Below are 19,433 nucleotides of genomic sequence, written 5' to 3' on the forward strand. Positions count from 1 at the left end.
TGGAAAATAGAAAAGCTTGGCTTCCTCAAGCCATCAAACAAATGCTGAAAGAGGACTGGGTTGCTCTCCACAAAGATGGCTTAAGGATGCAGAAGGTTAGCAGTATATAAAAAGCACAATTTATGCAAAATACCACTAGGACAATAACAGCTGTGTCTAAAGTGACTGAAAATACAGGTATCTGATATTCTGAAACATCTTCTCATTGCTTTGGCAGATTAAAAACACCTATCAGCTTTACAAAATGAAAAAAGATTCATCTTAAGAATAATACATCATAATGCTGATAGCAACAGCATGAGACTTTACTTCAGAGACAGGAACTCTGGTTTAGTCCTATTTCCTGTCACTGGGGAAAAAAAAAAAAAGGTAAGATTTTCCAAACAGACAGACTTACAGGCCAATAAGGCCCTTCCATCACTGCTCAAGATATACACTGCAGAGGTATGCTACACAGGCTGCTTCAAAGATTCACTGTACAAGGAGGAAGCCAGTACCTTGCAGCAATATGCAAAGGCTATTTAAGCAGGGTAGCACCAGTCAGAAACGTTTCCCAGAGTTCCCAGATTTTCTCTGCTGAAAATCACTTGCCAGGGTCTAAGGATCTGAAAATTCAAGTACATACAAATGCAAATGTGAACTAAGTTAATACATGTCATAATTAACTTGTAGTACTCATTCCATCTCAATTGATTCCTTTGACGTAATGAATCATTAGCATTTCCTTAATTGTAGGGAACATTGTCCATACTTAGGACTCATACTTCAACTCAGAACAACAGCCCACACACTCATGTGACTGTGTTTTTTTGCCATAGGCATTGCTTCTATGTACTAATTAAACCATCTAAGACTAGGGAAATTATTCGACCCTTAACTGAATCTTTCATGTTTAATCCAGGTATTTAGGGAGGTAAACTACTTTTACATAATTTCTCTCCTTGTAGCAGATATTCTCACAATAGTCTTAATTTCTACATATAGCAAGTTTACCTTTAGCTTCAAATCAAACAAAAATTTGGACTCTGGAACAAAAGCATTTCAGGGAAAAAATTACACATCAAGACAGAAAATCCACTATTTTTGTTGCTTTAAATCCATGCCATCAACATGTCTCATCTGCATTTTCAGTTACTAAGAAAAGATGTGAATTTATTTCAGAGAAATAAGACTGATGAGAAAAGAGACCACCAGATGCCAAAGAAAGCCATCTCTAGCACAAATTGCAAAAGTGAATTTAATCAGGAAACTGAGCAAAAGCTAATTTAAATCCTAAGAAAATCTGCACTGCTTTTAAATAAAGCTTCTAGTTACCAGTGTTATATTTCAGAGGTGTAAACACACACCAAAAAGAAGGAATTATCATCTCTGTAGAACAGCAGAATAAGAAAACTAGGGGTAACGGCATCTAAGTTTTTTGTACTTTCCCAGTAGTATTTGTGTTTGGCTTTTGATTTCAGATAACTACTGTACTCATAAGAAATACCCACATATTACCAGAAATAATGCGGTACAACTTATTTTTAGACATAAGGCAGATAACTTCTACTTGGTGTTCTTATGCACAAGATTCTATCTGAATTTCAGCACTGGAAACAGAAAGTTGACCGAGTATCTGTATTACATCATGGGAGTTTCATGCCGAATAGTCACAGAACCTCTATCATTTTGAGAACATTGTTCAGAACAAAACCATTATTAATTTTTCACTGACATTCCATGAATTCCCTGTCTCTGCATGTAACCTTACAGTATTTCATCACGTGAGGTCTTGAGAGACAAGAACTATGTCCCAGTGCTTATTTTAGCTTCTTTATCCCTAACAGTGACTTTCACAAAGTGTTCTTTAAAGAGACAATAAGGTCAGAAACTACAAATCAAATAAATGGCTCTCATGAATTAATAATAAAGTACTACAGACCAAATATACCTACCAAGTATACATAAAGCTGCGATTTTTGTACCAGGTACAGTGTGTAACCCCTCTGCTGAAGTTATCCAAATGAATTAATATATAAAAATCCCCACTTTTCTTACCAAAGAATGAAATACACATCAGAAATAGTACATTCTCTTAAGAAAAACAGGCACACAAAGTATACAACAGTATTATACCACGTCAGGACACCAGTGCCTCTCAATTCACATCTAATCTGATTGTGCTTGCATTAATATCTCCTCAAAGCTTAAGCACAGTGAGGAAGTTAGAAAGCAAACCCACAAGCACAACATGATGACCTGCTCAGACAGCCTGCAGGTCATGTGCTCCAGTAAGTGAGAATGCCAAGATACCACTAATCTGCCTAACCTCTCACTGCTCAAACTAAAAAGGTCCCCACAAAATAAGGATTACTGGCTTCCTGCTTCATCGTCCCAGTGGCTTAATATAACACTGCAGAAATAGTGCACACAGAGGTAATTAGCTTCTCACTTTTGCATCTGATACAGCAGAGTTGTACTCTTACAATTATTTGTGTTGAATAGTTTTCCTAGGAAACACATGTTTAGTTTATGTGGTACTTGGCAACCTTGCATAATCAACACACTCCGAGCTTACACTCTTCTATTCAGTTTCCAAAAAGATAGCCTCTGCCAGTTACAAAAGGCAGGTTGTGCTTCTCTGGTAACCCGTAACATTTTCCTGTTCAGTGCTTTGCCAATTATCACAGAATGCTTGGGGTTGGAAAAGACCAACAGAGGTCATCTATTCCAACCTCGCTGCTCAAGCAGGGTCACCTAGAGCATGCTACTCAGGACTGTGTCCAGGCAGCTTTTGAGTAACTCCAGGGAAGGAGACTCCACAACATCTCTGGACAACTTATTCCAGTGCTCAGTCACCCTCACAGTAAAGTTCTTCCTCATGTTCAGGTTCCTATGTTTCAGTTTGCCTGCTGCCTCTCATCCTATCACCTGGCACTACCCTCTTGACACTCTTCCCTTCAGACACTTGCATATATTGATCAGATTCCTCCTAAGCCTTCTGTTCTCTAGGCTGAACAGGCCCAGCTCTCTCAACCTTTCCTCATAAGAGATGCTTCCAGACCCCTAATCATCTTGACAGCATGCCACTAGACCCTCTCCAGTAGTTCTTTCTCCCTCTTGTACCAGGGAGCCCAGAAGAGGACTTCAGATGCAGCCTCACCGGGGTAGAGTACAGGTGGGGGATAACCTTCCTCAACCTCCTAGCTATGCTTTTCCTGATGCACCCCAGGATATCATTGGCCTTCTTGCCCACAAGGGCATATTGCTGCCTCAAGGACAAGCTGCTGTCCACCAGGACCCCTGCTTTTCAGCAGGTCAACCCCCAGCCTGCACTGGTACATGGGGCTATTCCTCCCCAGGTGTGGGAAAAGGTGCAGGTACCTTTGGTGAATTTCAAAGGGTTCCTCTCTGCCCATCTCTCCAGCCTGTCTAGATCCTTCAGAATGACAGCACAGCACTCTGGGCTATCAGCCACTCCTCCCAGTTTCCTATTGTCAGCAAACTTGCTGAGGAGGCACTCTTACCTCTGCATCCAGGTCATTAAGGAATGAGTTAATACTGGCCCCAGTACTGACCCTTGGGAGACACTGCTAGTTACAGTGTTACTGTTCCCAATGCTCTGAGACCTGCTATTCAGCCATGTTCTCAACCCACCTCACTCCCCACTCACCCAGCTCACTCCTCCTGCGCTTGTCTATGAGGATGCCAAGGCAGAGAGTGTCAAAAGCCTTGCTAAATTCCAAAAGACAATATCCACTGCTCTCCCCACATCTATCCAGCCACTTGTCCCATTGTAGAAGGCAATTCAGGTTGTGAATCCATGCTGACCACACCTGATCACCTTCTGGACTTCCACATGCTTAGAGATGGCCACCAGAATGAGCTCACCTTTCCAGGGACAGAGATGAGGCTGACTGGCCTGTAGTTCCACGTGTCCTCCTTCTTGCCCTTTCTGAAGACTGTGATAACATTTGCTTTCTTTCAGTCCTCAGTCACCTTTCCTGATTGCCATGACCTTTCAAAGATGATTGAGACTGGCCTAGCAACAATGTCTGCTAACTTCCTCAGCACTTGTGGGTGCATCCCGCCAGGGCCCACGGACTTCCAGTTGTCAAGTTTGTCCAAATGATTTCTAACCAAATCCTCTTCAGCCAAGGGAAAGACTTTTGTTTCTTCAGACTTTCTCCCTGGTTTCCTGAATCATGTCCTGCAGGTTCTTCCTTGGCTGCATGGAGCAAAAAAATTGTTCTGCTGTGTGCAAAGTCCCTATAAACCTCCCCTTCCTCCACCTTTCCTAGTTTAATGTTCTCCCTACCAGGGTGGCCAGTCTGTTGGCAAAGACACGGGTGCCCCATTGAGTGAGGGATCCCATCTCTCCCAGTCAGTTGTCAATCTTCAGAAAGGGTCCCATGATTATAGAAACCAAGACCCTGTTGTCAACATCAGCAACACAGCCAATTTTTAATTGGTGAATCCATCTACTCCTCCCATCACAGTCCACTCAAATGGGTAGGATCAAACAGAAAACTACCTAGGAGCACAGACCCTTGACCACCATCCCCAGAGCTCTGAAAACCCATTTGATAGTTCCCAAGTTATCCTTGGTATCATTGGTGCCCACTTGAAATATCAGTGGGGAATAATAGATGTGTAGACAAGCCTTGATAGTCTTTCCATGGCATCTTTAATCTGAGCCCCCAGCAGATAACAAAGCTCTCTAGAAAAGCGGTCAGGTTGGCAGACGGATACGTCTGTCCCCTGAAGCAGATGGTAACAATCACTTGGTGGCTCTTTCAGGTGATCCTACATGGCACGGGGTCAAGCAGACAAGTTGCTTCACATTAAAAAAGAGGAAAACCTTCAATATTTAAGCAGGTAATACAATATTACACTAAGTATATCAGGTACCAGAATTTTCTCCCATGATAAACTGTTCAGAACTGTACAGAAATCCCAAAACAAAGAAGGCACCCTATTGCAAGAGTCAGTGATTTCCTTGAACTTAGCTAGAGAATTTCTTTCTGAATTATCTCTGCCAACTTTGTTGCCTCAGTTTTCTCAAAATTAGAGATACACAGGACCCATATGACTCAAACACTGATGCAGCATTTACCAGCTTGCAAGGTGATGGAGACAAAGTTATCTTCTTCCCAGCCTCTAGGCCATACACACTACTGATTTACAACTGATTGAAATACTGTGCTTTAACTCATGCAAACTGTCATTTCCTCTTTGCATTAGGAAGACTTGCAGATTTTTAAGATTAACCCTTCTTGATGGTTATAGGGTCTTTTTACAGGACTTCAGCCACTTGAAATTAAGAAAAGCACAGGTGTAGCATCAGTTCCAATTGCTATATCAGACCCACCAAAGGCAGACTGCAGAGTTGTTAGGTTGCCAGCTGGCACTGTGCCTGTGGTCTCTGAGGTTCTGTGCAGGCCATCTGGATCTTCTCTAGAAGTCTTGCCTAAAAAGCTGGAAAGTGAAAAGCCAGTGCAAACAAACACTATTAGCATTTCAATTTACTGGCCTTATTTGAAGGTTTAAACAATAACTAACTGTGATATCAACACTGCTCCTTTAATTCTTTGCAACAGCTTGCATCACAACAGGACCAAGAAGAAGGGACAGGAAGAGTATAAAGGTACTCCAGTCCTCTCTCATTACAGGCCTTTCCTGGGTTCAGCAGTAGCAATCATTTTTCCCCTTAGATGGTGCAGTGCTGTGGTTTTGACTCTCAGCCTGGGAACAGCGCTGATAACACCGATGTTTTTAGTTGCTGGTCAGAGTGTTTACTCTGACCAAGGACTTTCTGAGTCTCATGCTCTGCCAGGGAAGAGGGGAAGCCAGGAGGAAACAGAGACAGGACACCTGACCCAAGCTAGCCAAAGAGGTATTCCATATCACAGCACGTCATGCCCAGGATGTAAAACTGGGGGCAGTTACTGGGAAGGGCTAGATCACTGCTCGGGTCGGGCTGGGTATCGGTCAGCCGGTGGTGAGCAGTTGTATTCTCTTCCCTTGTTATTTCCCTTATCATTATTATTATTGGTGGTAGCAGCAGTGGTTTGTGTTATACCTTAGTTACTAAACTGTTCTTATCTCAACCCGTGCGAGTTACATTCTTTCGATTCTCCTCCCCATCCCTCTGGGAGGTGGGGGAAGGAAGGGAGGGAATGAGAGCGAGGCTGTGTGGCTGACTGAGTTTAAACCACGACAAGGCCTGTTATTTGAAACTGTAATTTTTATCAGTTCAGGTATTTCTCCAACTGGAATTGCCATGTAGGCTGACAGTAGTGGAAGAAGCAATGTCAGCAAGTTCAGCTGAAGTATGGAAATCACGACCTTGGATGATGTGAGCATCATTCCTTCCAATGTTTTTATCGCTGCCATGGTAAGACTGAGAAGCTTGTGAAAAAAAATCACATACAGGAGCAGAGGAAAACACTCCAGCCAAATGGCATGCAAAGGCTCCTCCAAAAGCCTGGCTCCATGGGATGAAGCTTTCATGGAGGCTTCAACAAGAAGAACTGAACCAGGGTCCTCCATATCCAGGCATTGCAGCACGTAAGATCACTTCCTGACACAGTACAGCAGTGGTCCAAGTAAGGCACCAAGTAAAGTTCAGCAAGGAAAACTTTATGAACTTTGCGCAAGAGGTACATCCTCTTGCAGAAAAAGATCCATGGAAAGGAGTAGAGCTTCTTCTACAGAAAAGGGGGCAAGACCCAAACCTGAAGAGGAAGTCCCTCTCTGCTCTTAGGTGAGAAAACATAGCTTAAACAGCAAGGGAAAAATAAATCTAAAACAAGACAAAAAACTCTGTTTTAAGATACACTTCAATTTCCAAACCAAAACTGGCCATTTATAAAAAGAAGACCACAAACTCAACAAGGAATGTGGACAGTAAGCAAGGTTTCATCTAACATCACTAAATGGGGGCCACAAAAGGAGCCCTAAGCTAGCCACAAAGTCCACTGCTATTGCTTATCTTTTAGATGTAGTGAGCTGTCAGAGTACGCAGGGTATAGAAACAGCCCCCAGGCAAGCATATAAGGTGGGTTCTTTTATAGGAAATGCACAGGCTGCTAAAAGCAGAGCTCACTAATAACTGCTTAAAGGCATGTTCTAGGCAGAGATAGCCTGTGACTGACAAAGGATAATATGCTAAAAGGAACACTTTGTAAGTGTGTCATCTGGGATATTAAAGCACAAACAAAGTTACCACTTTAAAGTGTTAACAACCACCTCTTCCTAACACTTAGTAATTTGTCAACATAACTTCAAGATAAAAATCACAGATTAGGAGAAAGGATAATATACCATGTTGTTAAACCAAACTGAAGAATGATAATACAATGATTATTTTCCCTACTTCCCACTCCCCTCCCCCCCCAGTAATGCATTGACAGTTATTTAACTTGGCCTCAACTGGCACAAAAATAATCCTCAGCTCCAGTATAGTCACTGTCACACCAAGCTGAGTTACACAAAATAAGGATTAGATTCATCACATCCATTTCAAAGCTAAAGCTCTATCTGTGGTTTAATCTTCTTGGCAATTTAACCTCAATGCTTGCTTAGTCACAGAATTAAAACCTGCATGTACACATTCATGAACTGATTTGTGTAATAAGGGAAAAATATGTTAGTCTACTGAAACATTATGGCTGTAATTCTGATGGCCAACATTACACAACGGTACTTCTGGCACATGCTGTGCCTCAGCTCCATGAACACAATCCACTTCATTTTCTCACAGAATGAAGACAACAAAGACTTTATTGATATAAAGTGGTTCACCCTTTTTGATGAGTGTCATCAGTGTTTTCTCAGATGAAAAATATCAAACGAGATAAACTACAGACAGTTTAATATGGTCAAGCTTATGTTCTTGTAACACAGCCAAGATATAATTGCTTTGGGAACCGAGATCACAATCAGATTTATGCAAGATCTTAAATGCACGAGTCTTCAACATACCCTGCAAGTTGGAGTATTTCAGATCCTCACAGGGACTACAACAGGAACTGAGAACTTGTGGTTAAAACCTGTACTGTAAGGCACGCCTCTAGTATTTGAGCCAGCAGCCTCATCTGGGCACAAGCCTTGCACAGGACCATTACAGTTACTGCACGTCTACTGGCACACCACCTCACCAGTTTTCCCCCAGCTACAATTTCCATATTGCCTTCCTTCTCAAAATGCATGCTAATCATTCAGGTTTGACCAACTAGATTCTCTCTTTCTAATGTAACACCCACAGAATGTAAGCACAATTTTATTTCAGGTGAAGAAGGAATTTTAAGTCATCATATGTATTCGTGAAATAAGGTTTCAATTGATGGTGCCCCCTCTAGGGCAGTCCTTAGCTAGAGGGGTAAAGCAACAGGGAAACAAGTTATCGTCATTTCTTTAGCCACTGTTCCTTTTAAACTATCTCCATGCTGAAAATTAAAGGCAGTCCTCCCTTCAGAAAAAACAGCTGCACACTTCAAACATTTCACAGATTTTTTCTTTCTTTTATCCTTACACACTCTGCCTACGAAACAGCTTCTTCTTTCCAAGTTACACAGTGCGTGGAACAAAGCCAGCTTTGCAACTACAACACGCTTAACACACAGATCTGCAGTAGTCAGTGTTTTGAAATGCTTTTTTCAAACCCTTTGGAGAAATTAATTATTTAACAGCCACGTGTCAGACATATCTGTCTCACATTTGAAGGCTCCCCTTACTCCTCTTCCCCAAGGAATTTAGCAATATTCCTACATTTCAACGAGCTAGCAGTTCCTTGTGGCAACAGAACAGTCACTGCAGATAACAATCAAACATTTCCTCCTACCCTTCCATCCAGCAGGACTGCCCCAAAGGCCTGCACAACTCCTTGTTGAAGACCTAATGGGACACTGAAGACAGCAGCAGGAAGGATCTTCCAACTGCAATACCAGAATTCAGTAAAGTGCCCTTCCAGACAGACAAGTTGGTCTCACAGGTTTCTTCTACTAGCATGTATTTTTCATATCTCAATTTTATTTTGTAGAATTCATCATGCAAAAGTATCTCCCTTTAACAGGCACTGCTCCTAACCCTTTTTTGGTCTTCCCTGTTTGAAAATGCTATCATGATTACAAGACTTTCCTACAGCAACAAATCAATGACACCAGCTGGAAATAAAGGAGCATTCTGACTCTCTGTATGAAGATCAGGGACAGCATTATCATTCCCATCCCATTTGAGACTAATTACCCAACAGTATTTTCAACCTTCTCATATTGTTCACAAGAACCACCTTTGAAAAACAGTCCTGAAGTCCTGAGTCTTATGGCACCCCAATATCCTACCTAACACAGGAAGAACCTAGAATACCACGTCTCCTAACAGAGCTCCAACATAGAAACAGAACTTTTTAAGTTCATATGTAAATAAACATGGCACACACATCAACTAGCAGTATATACCAGGTCCTAAAAACCTCTGGGAACTAAGAGGCATGTCATCTATTTTGCTATCTTCCTCCTCCTTTATGAGCACAAAGGCAATACATGTTCACATAATACAACTCTAATTGATATATTTTGGTGGGTAGGACAACTCATTGATGTTAAAAACTCAGCTGAGATCAGTTTGCATTTAGTTTCTGAAAACATCACCCAATCCAGATAATGAATGCACTTTCCTGAATACTGCAAGGTTAACATCCCTATTTTTTGCCTTTGTATGAAAAATAGCATTACAAAAGTCTATCACATAGGCCCTACAGAGAAATGTTTTGCGTTTGAAGGAGGTAATAGACTCCTTAGTTTTCTATGGCTAGCTTACCAATATAGAGTCCTCATCAACCTGCAGAGTATTAACACATTGCACATCTTGGATGAGACACCATATGTGGCAGGGAAAAAGCCTGGAAAATGTCAGAAAATGGTGTGAGTTTGTTTGGTTTAGTAAAAAAAAAAATAAATATTAAAATATTGGCTTTTGCCAATAAAAGACTCTCCACAGCATTCAAGGGTGGTGCAGGAAAAGAGCTCCTTTACAGCAGCAAAGCTGTATTAATGAGAGCCCCTGTCAAAAGACTCACAGCTGCACATCTCCCACGCTTTCCCAAAAACCAAGGGTATGCTTCTTTAGAAGTGACAGCAAGAAATTAAGTCTGTACAATCACTCTCTATATTCCCTTGCCTTATACAGGCAGCAGATACATTCATTCATCAAAATCTTTCATTAGCAGTACATACTGATTCCTAGATTTTTTTCTGTGTTTTAACAAAGCCACATAAATACTGATGAGCATTAAGAAATCCATGTACAATCAAAAAATCCCTCTTTCCTAGGTATTAGGAAGCTCATTTGTTTTTTAACTGTCAAAGAAAACCCCACACTTGGAGTTGCAATATACTGGAGATTCAATTTAGAAACACAGGTAAGTGAACTGAAGAATAATCACACTGAAGTGTACTTCCCGCTTCTTTAAAACCATAAAAGAAATCTGAGTTACTGACATTCCAATACAATTTGCTTGAGTACAGAAAAAGCACACAGATGTAAAATACTAATAAAAATGGGTTAACAGAAGAGCAAAACAAACTACCCACAAACAATTGCACTATAATCTGGTTTTGGTTTCTTATTTTGGCAAGAACCAAAATGAGTCTGGCAAAAGAGCAACTGCCTCCCCAAAACCAAGCAGATGAAAGAATTGTTTTGCACACATTTCCATTTTGTTTCTTATTCTAGAGTTAAAGGATTCCTACTTCTGAATACAGTGTTGGAAGAAACATGCTTAAAAATTCAGCAACGTATATTTAGATTGCCCAACAAGACCCTGCTACCTTGCAACAGTCTCCAAAGTGAGAAACATAACCCTGAAGTAAGAAGCCTTAACCTGAAGGTCACAAACAAGTTACAGGAAGCAGCCACCTAGCCATACAGGAGTACAACTGTGTGCATTCAGCAGCTCTTTCACCTCAAGTGTCACACTGAGAAGCCTCAACTGCCTGCTCAAATACAATACTGCTTCCTATCAGTTTGGAAATCCTCCTGCATAAAGTTAATCAGACACCCAATACTTTCACTGGACCAGCTACTGAAATCCTTGCTGCAGGATGAGCTTGAAAACCTACTCCACAACTTGCTGCTACACGACTTCCATGCTTTTGGGAGAGGGGGAATTGTCAAGCTGTACGCTTTCAGTGGTACACATTGCTCAGAAGGGAGTATAGGGGTGTAAGATGTAGCCAACCAATAACAAAAGAAACAAGGCACACTGTATCTCACTTGGATGTTACACCAGTGCAGCTATTCCCTGATCAAACACAGGAGAATTCAAATTTTCCCCAGTAGCACTGCCTATGAAGGTATTGTTCTTCCCAGACATGTCTCAATTACTGCTAGTTTGTATTTTCTTAGAACTGGTGATGGTGACCAGTGAGCTACTCCGCATCTTTGCAGGAAGGTAACATAGGATCAAGAGGCTATCCTCCAGTTTTAGTACCATTTTAGCAATTAGAATTGGGCTTATAGCTAAAATGGGGTATCTACAAATATACAGTGTCTCTTAAGAATAATGATACTGTAGATCTACCCTTAATGAATAAATAATGGTAGCACCAAACTCATACAAACATTAATGTCTTCATATTCTGTGCTATGGCTTAGATCACTAGATATCACGTTCCTGATGTACATCGTGCCAGGTGGAAGTACCTTCATAGAAACATTTATGATTTACCCCAGTTCAGAAATCTAGGAAGCTTACTGGCCAGACCTAATGCCTAACAAGAGGTGCTAGAAACTTTGCGATGTGAGATGCCAGACACCAAACAGAATGTGGTTCACCTTCTATTGCTTCCCTGCCATCCCTCTCTCCAGTCTGCAGGCTACCACCATCACCCTTCTTCAGATCAGGAATCTGAGGCAAAAAAAAAAAAAAAAAAAAAAAAAGAAGAAGGGAAAATGAAGACAAGTAACCTCTACAAAGGCTCTAGCAACAGCAAAATAGTATCAGTGACAGTGAAGATGTTCTTTTCATGAAAGACTGGACTACATGCCTCTCTAGCTCTTCAGTCTTGGACAGAAAGCATCAGTATCAAAAGTTTTTGATCCACACACATCCATTTGCCCAGAAAGCAGCCCCTTTCTAGACTAAGAGGTGGTCATAACAGACCATATCTCTTTTTGGTTGAATTAGGAACCCTGCTAAAGGTCATGCACAAATGTCATTCAATCACACCCTCATGAATAGAACAGCACTACGCTCACACATGCCTGCAATCAGCATAGTCTTGTTTGATCCACTAAAGCTCACTGTCAATACCTAAACCACTATGAAAACTGGGTAACAACGCCTGCAAGTGGCATAAAATGAGAGGGAGTAAAACAACATTAGTTGACACAGCAAGTTACTAGTAGTAGGAAAAATAGAGAGGCATTTGCTAGGCACTGCAGAGGACTTATTCACAGATGAATGTAATTCCGCTAACGCAATCTGGAAAAAAGGCAGCTCAAGCTGTGATGTATGCAGAGAACAAAAACATTATCTTACTCTACCAGCAAAATAATGGAGAACCTGCTGCAGTGACTGGCTCCTCCATTCTTTCCATATTAAAGCAGAGAAGTTCAAGGTTTGGTGTCAGTGGGGAACTGTACAAATCACCAGCAGCATTCCCGCAAGTACGTAACAGGTATAAAAAGGTATTAGGAAGCAGGCTGGAGGAAGGCATTAACAAATTAGAGTAGATGACACTTCAGAGCATATTTCTACTCTAACAAAACATCTACATTGTCAAAGCAAAGGAAACTAAAACTTCTGAGAACAAAACGCGTTTTGGGGTGATGGAGATCTAACTGGACCCTTTGGAAGGCTTCAAAAGGGAAATTAACCATAAAAGCAAATCTGATCTACCAGAAGGAAACTGTGTATGCTCATATGTGGACATGCACACACAGACTTGCAGGACAGCAATTCAGACAACTGAACAGCAGGATACTGGGGCACATGCCAACATATAACAAGAGAATGCTCAGCAAGGGAGAGAAAACATTTCAAAAATCACATCCACAAACAAACATGGTGTGATCTCCCTGCTACCCCCAGAATAGATCCCGACAGATTTTATGAATGGCATTACAGAGCCTATCACTTAAAGAGTCAAGAGGTTTGTATTTCAGTATTATGGCACACACCTGTAAGTCTACTTTTGTCCCTCCTGCCCCTAGAAGAAGGCTCACACACCAGAATGAAGCAAGCAAGAGCTGGAAAACACACCAATATGGGCTGCAGTGTACTTCATACCTGTAAACATTTAATCTACTGATCTCTCAACATTATTTTGTGAACAATTACTGATACTGCACCAGCTACTAAGAAGGAGAAAAATGACTGCTACAGCTGAACCCAGGACATTTACCAACAGATATGTTTTCAGGAGAGTGTGAGAATTCCAAAGCTTGAGCTAAGAACTCCAAAGGTTCAAATCAACATTTTCTCTTTGCATGACTACCAAATCTGGTCTCCAATTTGCCATCAGTGTTTGTTGTAAACTTTTCATAGCATTTACCAGTGGATGTTGTATGTGGAACAAAGGTAACAAAGGCTTATACATACAAGTAGCACTTGAGAAAAAGTAATTTCACACAGATTACTCAAATCAGTGTTGCAAGCAGGCTAAGAAAACAGTTCCACAGTGTTCTATGAAAGCTTTTTGCTACATCTCCCTTGACATGCATAACTCTGTTTGCCTTATAAATAAAACACTATAGGATCATATTAAGGACACTGTGGCATACTTTGAACAGCAGCAGACTGCTTTCTCTGCAATGCAAGATGGCAAGAGAGGGAAGTGGAGGAAGACAAGCACCCTGCCTCTCCAGGACCCTCTAGCTTCCCACTTGCCCAACTGCATCAAAAAAAAAGTATCTCTGCCCCATACCACCTTGGTACAAACAACAAGCAAAATGGCCAAGGGCTCCTCTGATCTCCAAGTGGGCGGTGGGCTGCATGGAGGGAAACAATAGCTTGAGGATTAACATGGCCCCAATACTACCACAGAGCCTTACTTGCATGCCCAGTTCTCACACTGCAAAGCCTACAGTTATACATGGAAGGAATTAGCTTTACTGTCTCAGAACAGCCAGCCAAGATGATGAACTTGAAGCAGTTCCAATTTCCTCTGGTTTTGTTTCTAGAAAGCTCAGTCATGAGAATAATCAGTTTCCATCTTGGTTTTGATGCAATAAGCAGTCATCAGGGCGCCTCTTTCAGTGCAAAGGGCCTTCCCCTCAGAGGGATTTGTAAAATGCAGCCCACGTAGTGTAACTTTACCCAGAGGTGTAATAACACCCCTTTCACAGCACAAGAATAGGTGTTAGTACTACTGTAATTTATTTATGAAGGCAGAATAGAAGTTAAATCAATTTATTTTAAAGCCCTTATGCACCTGTCCGTACCACTGTGCCATTGTTGGCAGATCTTTTGTTCATGCAAAGTTCACCTCAAAGTGCAACAAATGAGCAGGAGGGCAGCTGGCCACGCACCCTGGGAGCACAAGGTGGATCTCAGCACAAGAAGTTAGTTTTCCCCAAACACTGTGGCAGCAACAGGACAAGCTATCAACAATTGCACCACTCATAAGCAAATACCTTCCTGAGCATAAAGACCCAGGCACCACTAAAGAAACGTCTATGTGTATGTCCCATTCTCAGTCTTCACCCATGGCAGAGTTATGTCCCAAACAGCCTGCAGAAGCCCAGCATTCTCTGCTCACCCCAGGTTAGACCTGTACCAGCCTACCAAGCACAAACTGGTTCATGAAGTACAAACCAATTTCTCACTGACCCACCAAGCTACACAACCATGTGTGCACATGTCAGTCACTAATACCCAAGACAATCTGTTCCCTCTATGTGTTCAGCCAACTTTTTAAGATAGTGCAGGAAAGCTGTGCATACCCTTTTTGGTGGTTTGCTGTTCTCAGATAAGGAGGGCAGAGGAAAATGTATTCCAACCTCTTCCAATCAGAATCATAGAATCATAGAATAGTTAGGGTTGGAAAGGATCTTAAGATCATAAAGTTCCAACCCCCCTGCCATGGGCAGGGACACCTCACACTAAACCATGCCACCCAAGGCTCTGTCCAATCTGGCCTTGAACACTGCCAAGGATGCAGCATTCACCGTTTCCTTGGGTAACCCATTCCAGTGCTTCACCACCCTTACAGTAAAGAATTTCCTCCTTAAATCCAGTCTAAGCTTCCCCTGTTTAAGTTTTAACCTGTTACCCCTTGTCCTATCACTACAGTCCCTAGTGAAGAGCCCCTCTCCAGCATCCTTGTAGGCCCCCTTCAGACACTGGAAGGCTGCTATGAGGTCTCCAAGCAGCCTTCTCTTCTCCAGGCTGAACAGCCCCAATTTTCTCAGCTTACCTTCATGACATCCATAAGAACTGTGATGTATTCCACACTAAGTGCTTCCTTCCTTGGCATACATCTTGGCTCTCAGCCTTTTGGAAAAAGAGACTGAGGACAAGATGACCCTAATTTATTTAAAAATAAAAAACAACACTGATTGCTTGCCCAACCTTTGTTTTAATGCCATCTTCCAATCACACTTCTAAATTTTTTTACTGTTACCACCTTGTTGAGCCTCACAGTGTTCAATTTCCTTGCTAGGGGTACAATCTGGAGTTCATTATTTAGGGAGTTTACCAGGGCTGACATTTTATAAAAGGGAGATTAACAGGCAGTTGAACCAGGCACTGAATACGTACTTGGAGTCAGAAAATATTTTCTGAAAGTCAGAAGTCCAAAGGCTTTGGGGTTTTGTTTGGTTTCATTCTGTTTCTGTAAACTTAAAACAGAGTGTTTGTAACCCTTACTACTAGTCTTTTAACTTATTTCAAGACCAACACAGACAAAAGTCTGTTCAAGTTGAATGTCCACTCTCTGCAAATAACACTCTTCAGTAAAGTGTTCTTTTGTTCCATATGTCTCAGAAGAACACATTCTTCTGATACATACAGAAGAAGGAGGACTAGAAGTAACCATTTCCTTGTAGATATTTGTCAAATGGGATAATGGGATCAAACAGGATGTGTGTATTCATGGTAAAACATGAGAAATATCTTGGAGATTTAAAAGCAACCCAAACTCCAATCTGGTGAATGGCTAACAGCCTTTGGGGAGCAGGAGACTTGAGCTGAATAAGGCTTCCAATCTGCAATTAAAGAACATTTGCCCAATTAAAATTTCATTAAAAGTTGGCAGTTTATCAGATCCATTTTTTTTTTTTCATTTTTCAATGCTGTCATTAGAAAGTTCTCCCCAAAGATAATACACAATGAACCAGGTCACTAGAGAAGCTAAACTCACCCTATCTGACCAATCCAGGATTCACAACTGGTTTGAAGAAAGACAACAAATTCTCAATACCAATTATTGAAGGTAATTTGGTAACTGTTTTCCATTAAAAGCAAGTTGTTGCACCTCCAACTCTAGCTGAACTACTGAAGCTAGAATACATCATTAACCACAATAGCAAGTTAGCTTCCCATATGCAGTATGACAGCAGACATTGCATGTGAAGTGAGAATAATTTTGTTCTTGTACTAGAAAGGAGGTAGGAAGAAGAGGGGTAGAATAAAACACCACCACTACTTGAAACACAGGATAACTATCTCAAAAGAGCATAGTTTCAGAGATTAACCACTTTTCCTGATTTTATGGAATCATTTATCTCTACCTTTGACATCTAATGGAAACTCATCGTACTTTCAAGTTTTAAAGGCAGCTGCAGCATCATTCTATTCTTAAGTTAAACCATGCTGCTCCATTTCACTCTTCAGTTGACTCGGGGACTCCAGCTGTCCCACTCAAAGTCACTCACAGCAACATGATGCTTGTCACCATTGCAAAGCACATGCCTCTATACATTTGCCAAGGCTAAACTTCATTCCCTCAAACTGGAGGCTGCTTCCATGACTTTCAGCAGACCCATACCGACCCAAGTTACTACTCAACACACCAATAGCCTTGTTCTATTTCAAAGCTAGAGTAATTGTCTTTTACCTAAATACAGTTTGTTCTGAGCATGGGTGGGTAAAATTCTCACAACACAACCTTTTCCACTGGCATCAACACTGGAGACTAGATCAGCAAACCCTGAGTACAAAGCCATCTTCCCAACCAAGGACAAGCATGCATTTGTTCTTGAACAGTGACTAGCCCCTAGATGAGACTAAACTGTGGGCAGTTGAAGAATTCAGTCTGGAAACTCGAGTAGCTCATATCTCTGCTCTAAGAAGCCAAAGGAAAAACGGGGCAGAAGACACTGCATGAAAAATAATAATAATATACCTGTACATACCTGTATACAGCTGTACATTTTACATGTTCAGCTGTATCTTCTACATTCCGTGGCTTCAAACATATACTATGCTCCCAAGCAGAAGGCAAAAACCCAGCCATATTCATGCCACTGTTTGTACATACAAATGAATATTACTTGCAAACTCCTTACTTCAGGGGCATACACATGGACACAATTAAATCTTTCAGCAGGAACATCCTCTCTTTATTACAGAAATAATAAAACAGCACCCATAATTTACCTGGGCCTATACCTGCTGATGCAGCTTTGACATTTATGTCAAAATATATTTTAAAAAATGCTTTGAATATTTGCACATCAGAGTCACTGATGGGAGACAAATAATCCCTAGTGAACTCCAATTTGTGGCAGGTGTCTCCCTCAAGCAGTTCATTATGAATACTAATAAATGCTTTCCCTTTTCAGGTTCCTAGTAGCAGAACAAAAGACCTGAAAGAAACCACTCTGCGGCAGTTCTACAACACAACTCTTAAACACTACATTGGAGGGCTGTATTTCCCCCGTATGAAACCATTCATAACTCACTTGGCATTGACAGTGACATCACACTTGAATAACCTTTCGGGAGCCTCAAAAGGCAGGCACTTTACAACAGTATGTTGTTTAGAAAGCACTTTTGAGTTTCAGAAAGATCCAAGGGAATCTCTCTGGGAGGTGGCCACTTTTATTACCAAGCACTCAGCAACTGAACAAAAGCACCATGTTTCTTTACAGCTTCTACAGGGAATGCTCTCTGCTTTAAGTTGAGAGCAATTACGTGGAAGTCAGAAGTTGCACTGCAATAAATCACTACTGAAACTGCTGCCACTTTTTAAAAACAAATACGTAAGTATACTTGTGGGCGATATCAAGAAAACTACACATGCTCTGATAATTCTGTGTTAATGGGTGGAGATTCTATCAGCCTCATACCAACAAAGAAGAAATTAATGGATATGGGTGTCATTCATTCCACTGGAATTACCTGTTTAGTCAAACATCAGTGAATTGTCATGTCCCAGGAGTTATAAAGACCTGTTTTTTCTAAATGTAATATCTTACACTTATGTTCCTATCTCCCCCAGAAAATAAAAGTAATTGCAACCTCTGCTTCTTTCAATGCTTACACACTATGCTGTATTCTACATTATAACTATATGCATACAGTGAATACACACAGATGCAGCATAAGGTCTGAAATGTCTACTCAAAGAAACAGCAGCTTACAACTGGCTTAAGAAAGAAGCACATGGAATAAAAGATTTTTCCTTATTTTACTGTTATTTCTCACTCCTGAACAGTATTCACACATGAAAAACTTAAACCAAGACCATAAACAAAATCACAATAAAAAGACTGAAAGCATTATTGTGACTTGTTAACACTGTAAGCCTACAGATAATGCATCTCAGCAAGTCCAGCTATTATTTGGTCAGTATTTCTCATTTGGCTTAATGGAACATGATGGATAGCCAAATGAGAGGCAGTCTTTCTTCAACATCCTGAGTCAAGCAAGTATCCAATAAAAAAGAGCAAAACATTTAAGAAGAACAGGACATTTCAACAAAGCATACACCTCTTCATGCAAACAAGTAGTGTAGGAACCAGTAATGACCTTTACATATGTCACTTTTAAATCTGTTTCAGAACTTTTCTACCAGTTCTCTCAAGACAAAATATGAAATACTCTTAAAAACAAAATGAAATCTTACGGCTTGAAATGCAGTAAGACAGCCTGCAGTTGATCCTCCTGAATAGTTGCTTGTTGACTGGCCAAAGTATAAGTGTAAAAAGTTGAATGAAGTTAATGATCAGTCCTGACACTATAAATATGTAGCAGATCAGAAGGTGGCAAATGAATTGAGACTTCAGAAAGCCAACGATGTCCATGATTTGCTGAGAAAGTAAGAGGGTACCTTCAGACCCCAAATCCAGAAGACAACCTGCAAAACCAAACAGTAGCAGTGGTTACAATGTGCATTTATTTAAGAGAGAGTTCCCCATCTTACACTTAAATACACTAAATACACTAATATGAAAGTTAAATTCTATTGTGGAAAAATGCTTAATAACAATATTTGAAAAATTAA

The 19,433-nt window shown here is 40.9% G+C and overlaps 1 protein-coding gene across 1 annotated transcript in view; it reads right to left on the minus strand.

Annotated features, from left to right (window-relative positions):
* Positions 1 to 19,433, minus strand: part of AGPAT4 (1-acylglycerol-3-phosphate O-acyltransferase 4) — an 85,462-nt gene that overhangs the window by 50,897 nt on the left and 15,132 nt on the right. The window contains exon 3 of the mRNA XM_061378799.1: positions 19,056 to 19,286. Within this exon, the coding sequence (XP_061234783.1) occupies positions 19,056 to 19,286 (231 nt within the window). The remainder of the gene's footprint in view (positions 1 to 19,055; positions 19,287 to 19,433) is intronic.

The sequence above is a fragment of the Neopsephotus bourkii genome, unplaced genomic scaffold (assembly GCF_033783945.1).
Source record: "Neopsephotus bourkii isolate Nb327-2 ecotype Australia unplaced genomic scaffold, CSIRO-AGI_Nbou_v1 NB_1767, whole genome shotgun sequence".
Classification (NCBI taxonomy): domain Eukaryota; kingdom Metazoa; phylum Chordata; class Aves; order Psittaciformes; family Psittacidae; genus Neopsephotus; species Neopsephotus bourkii.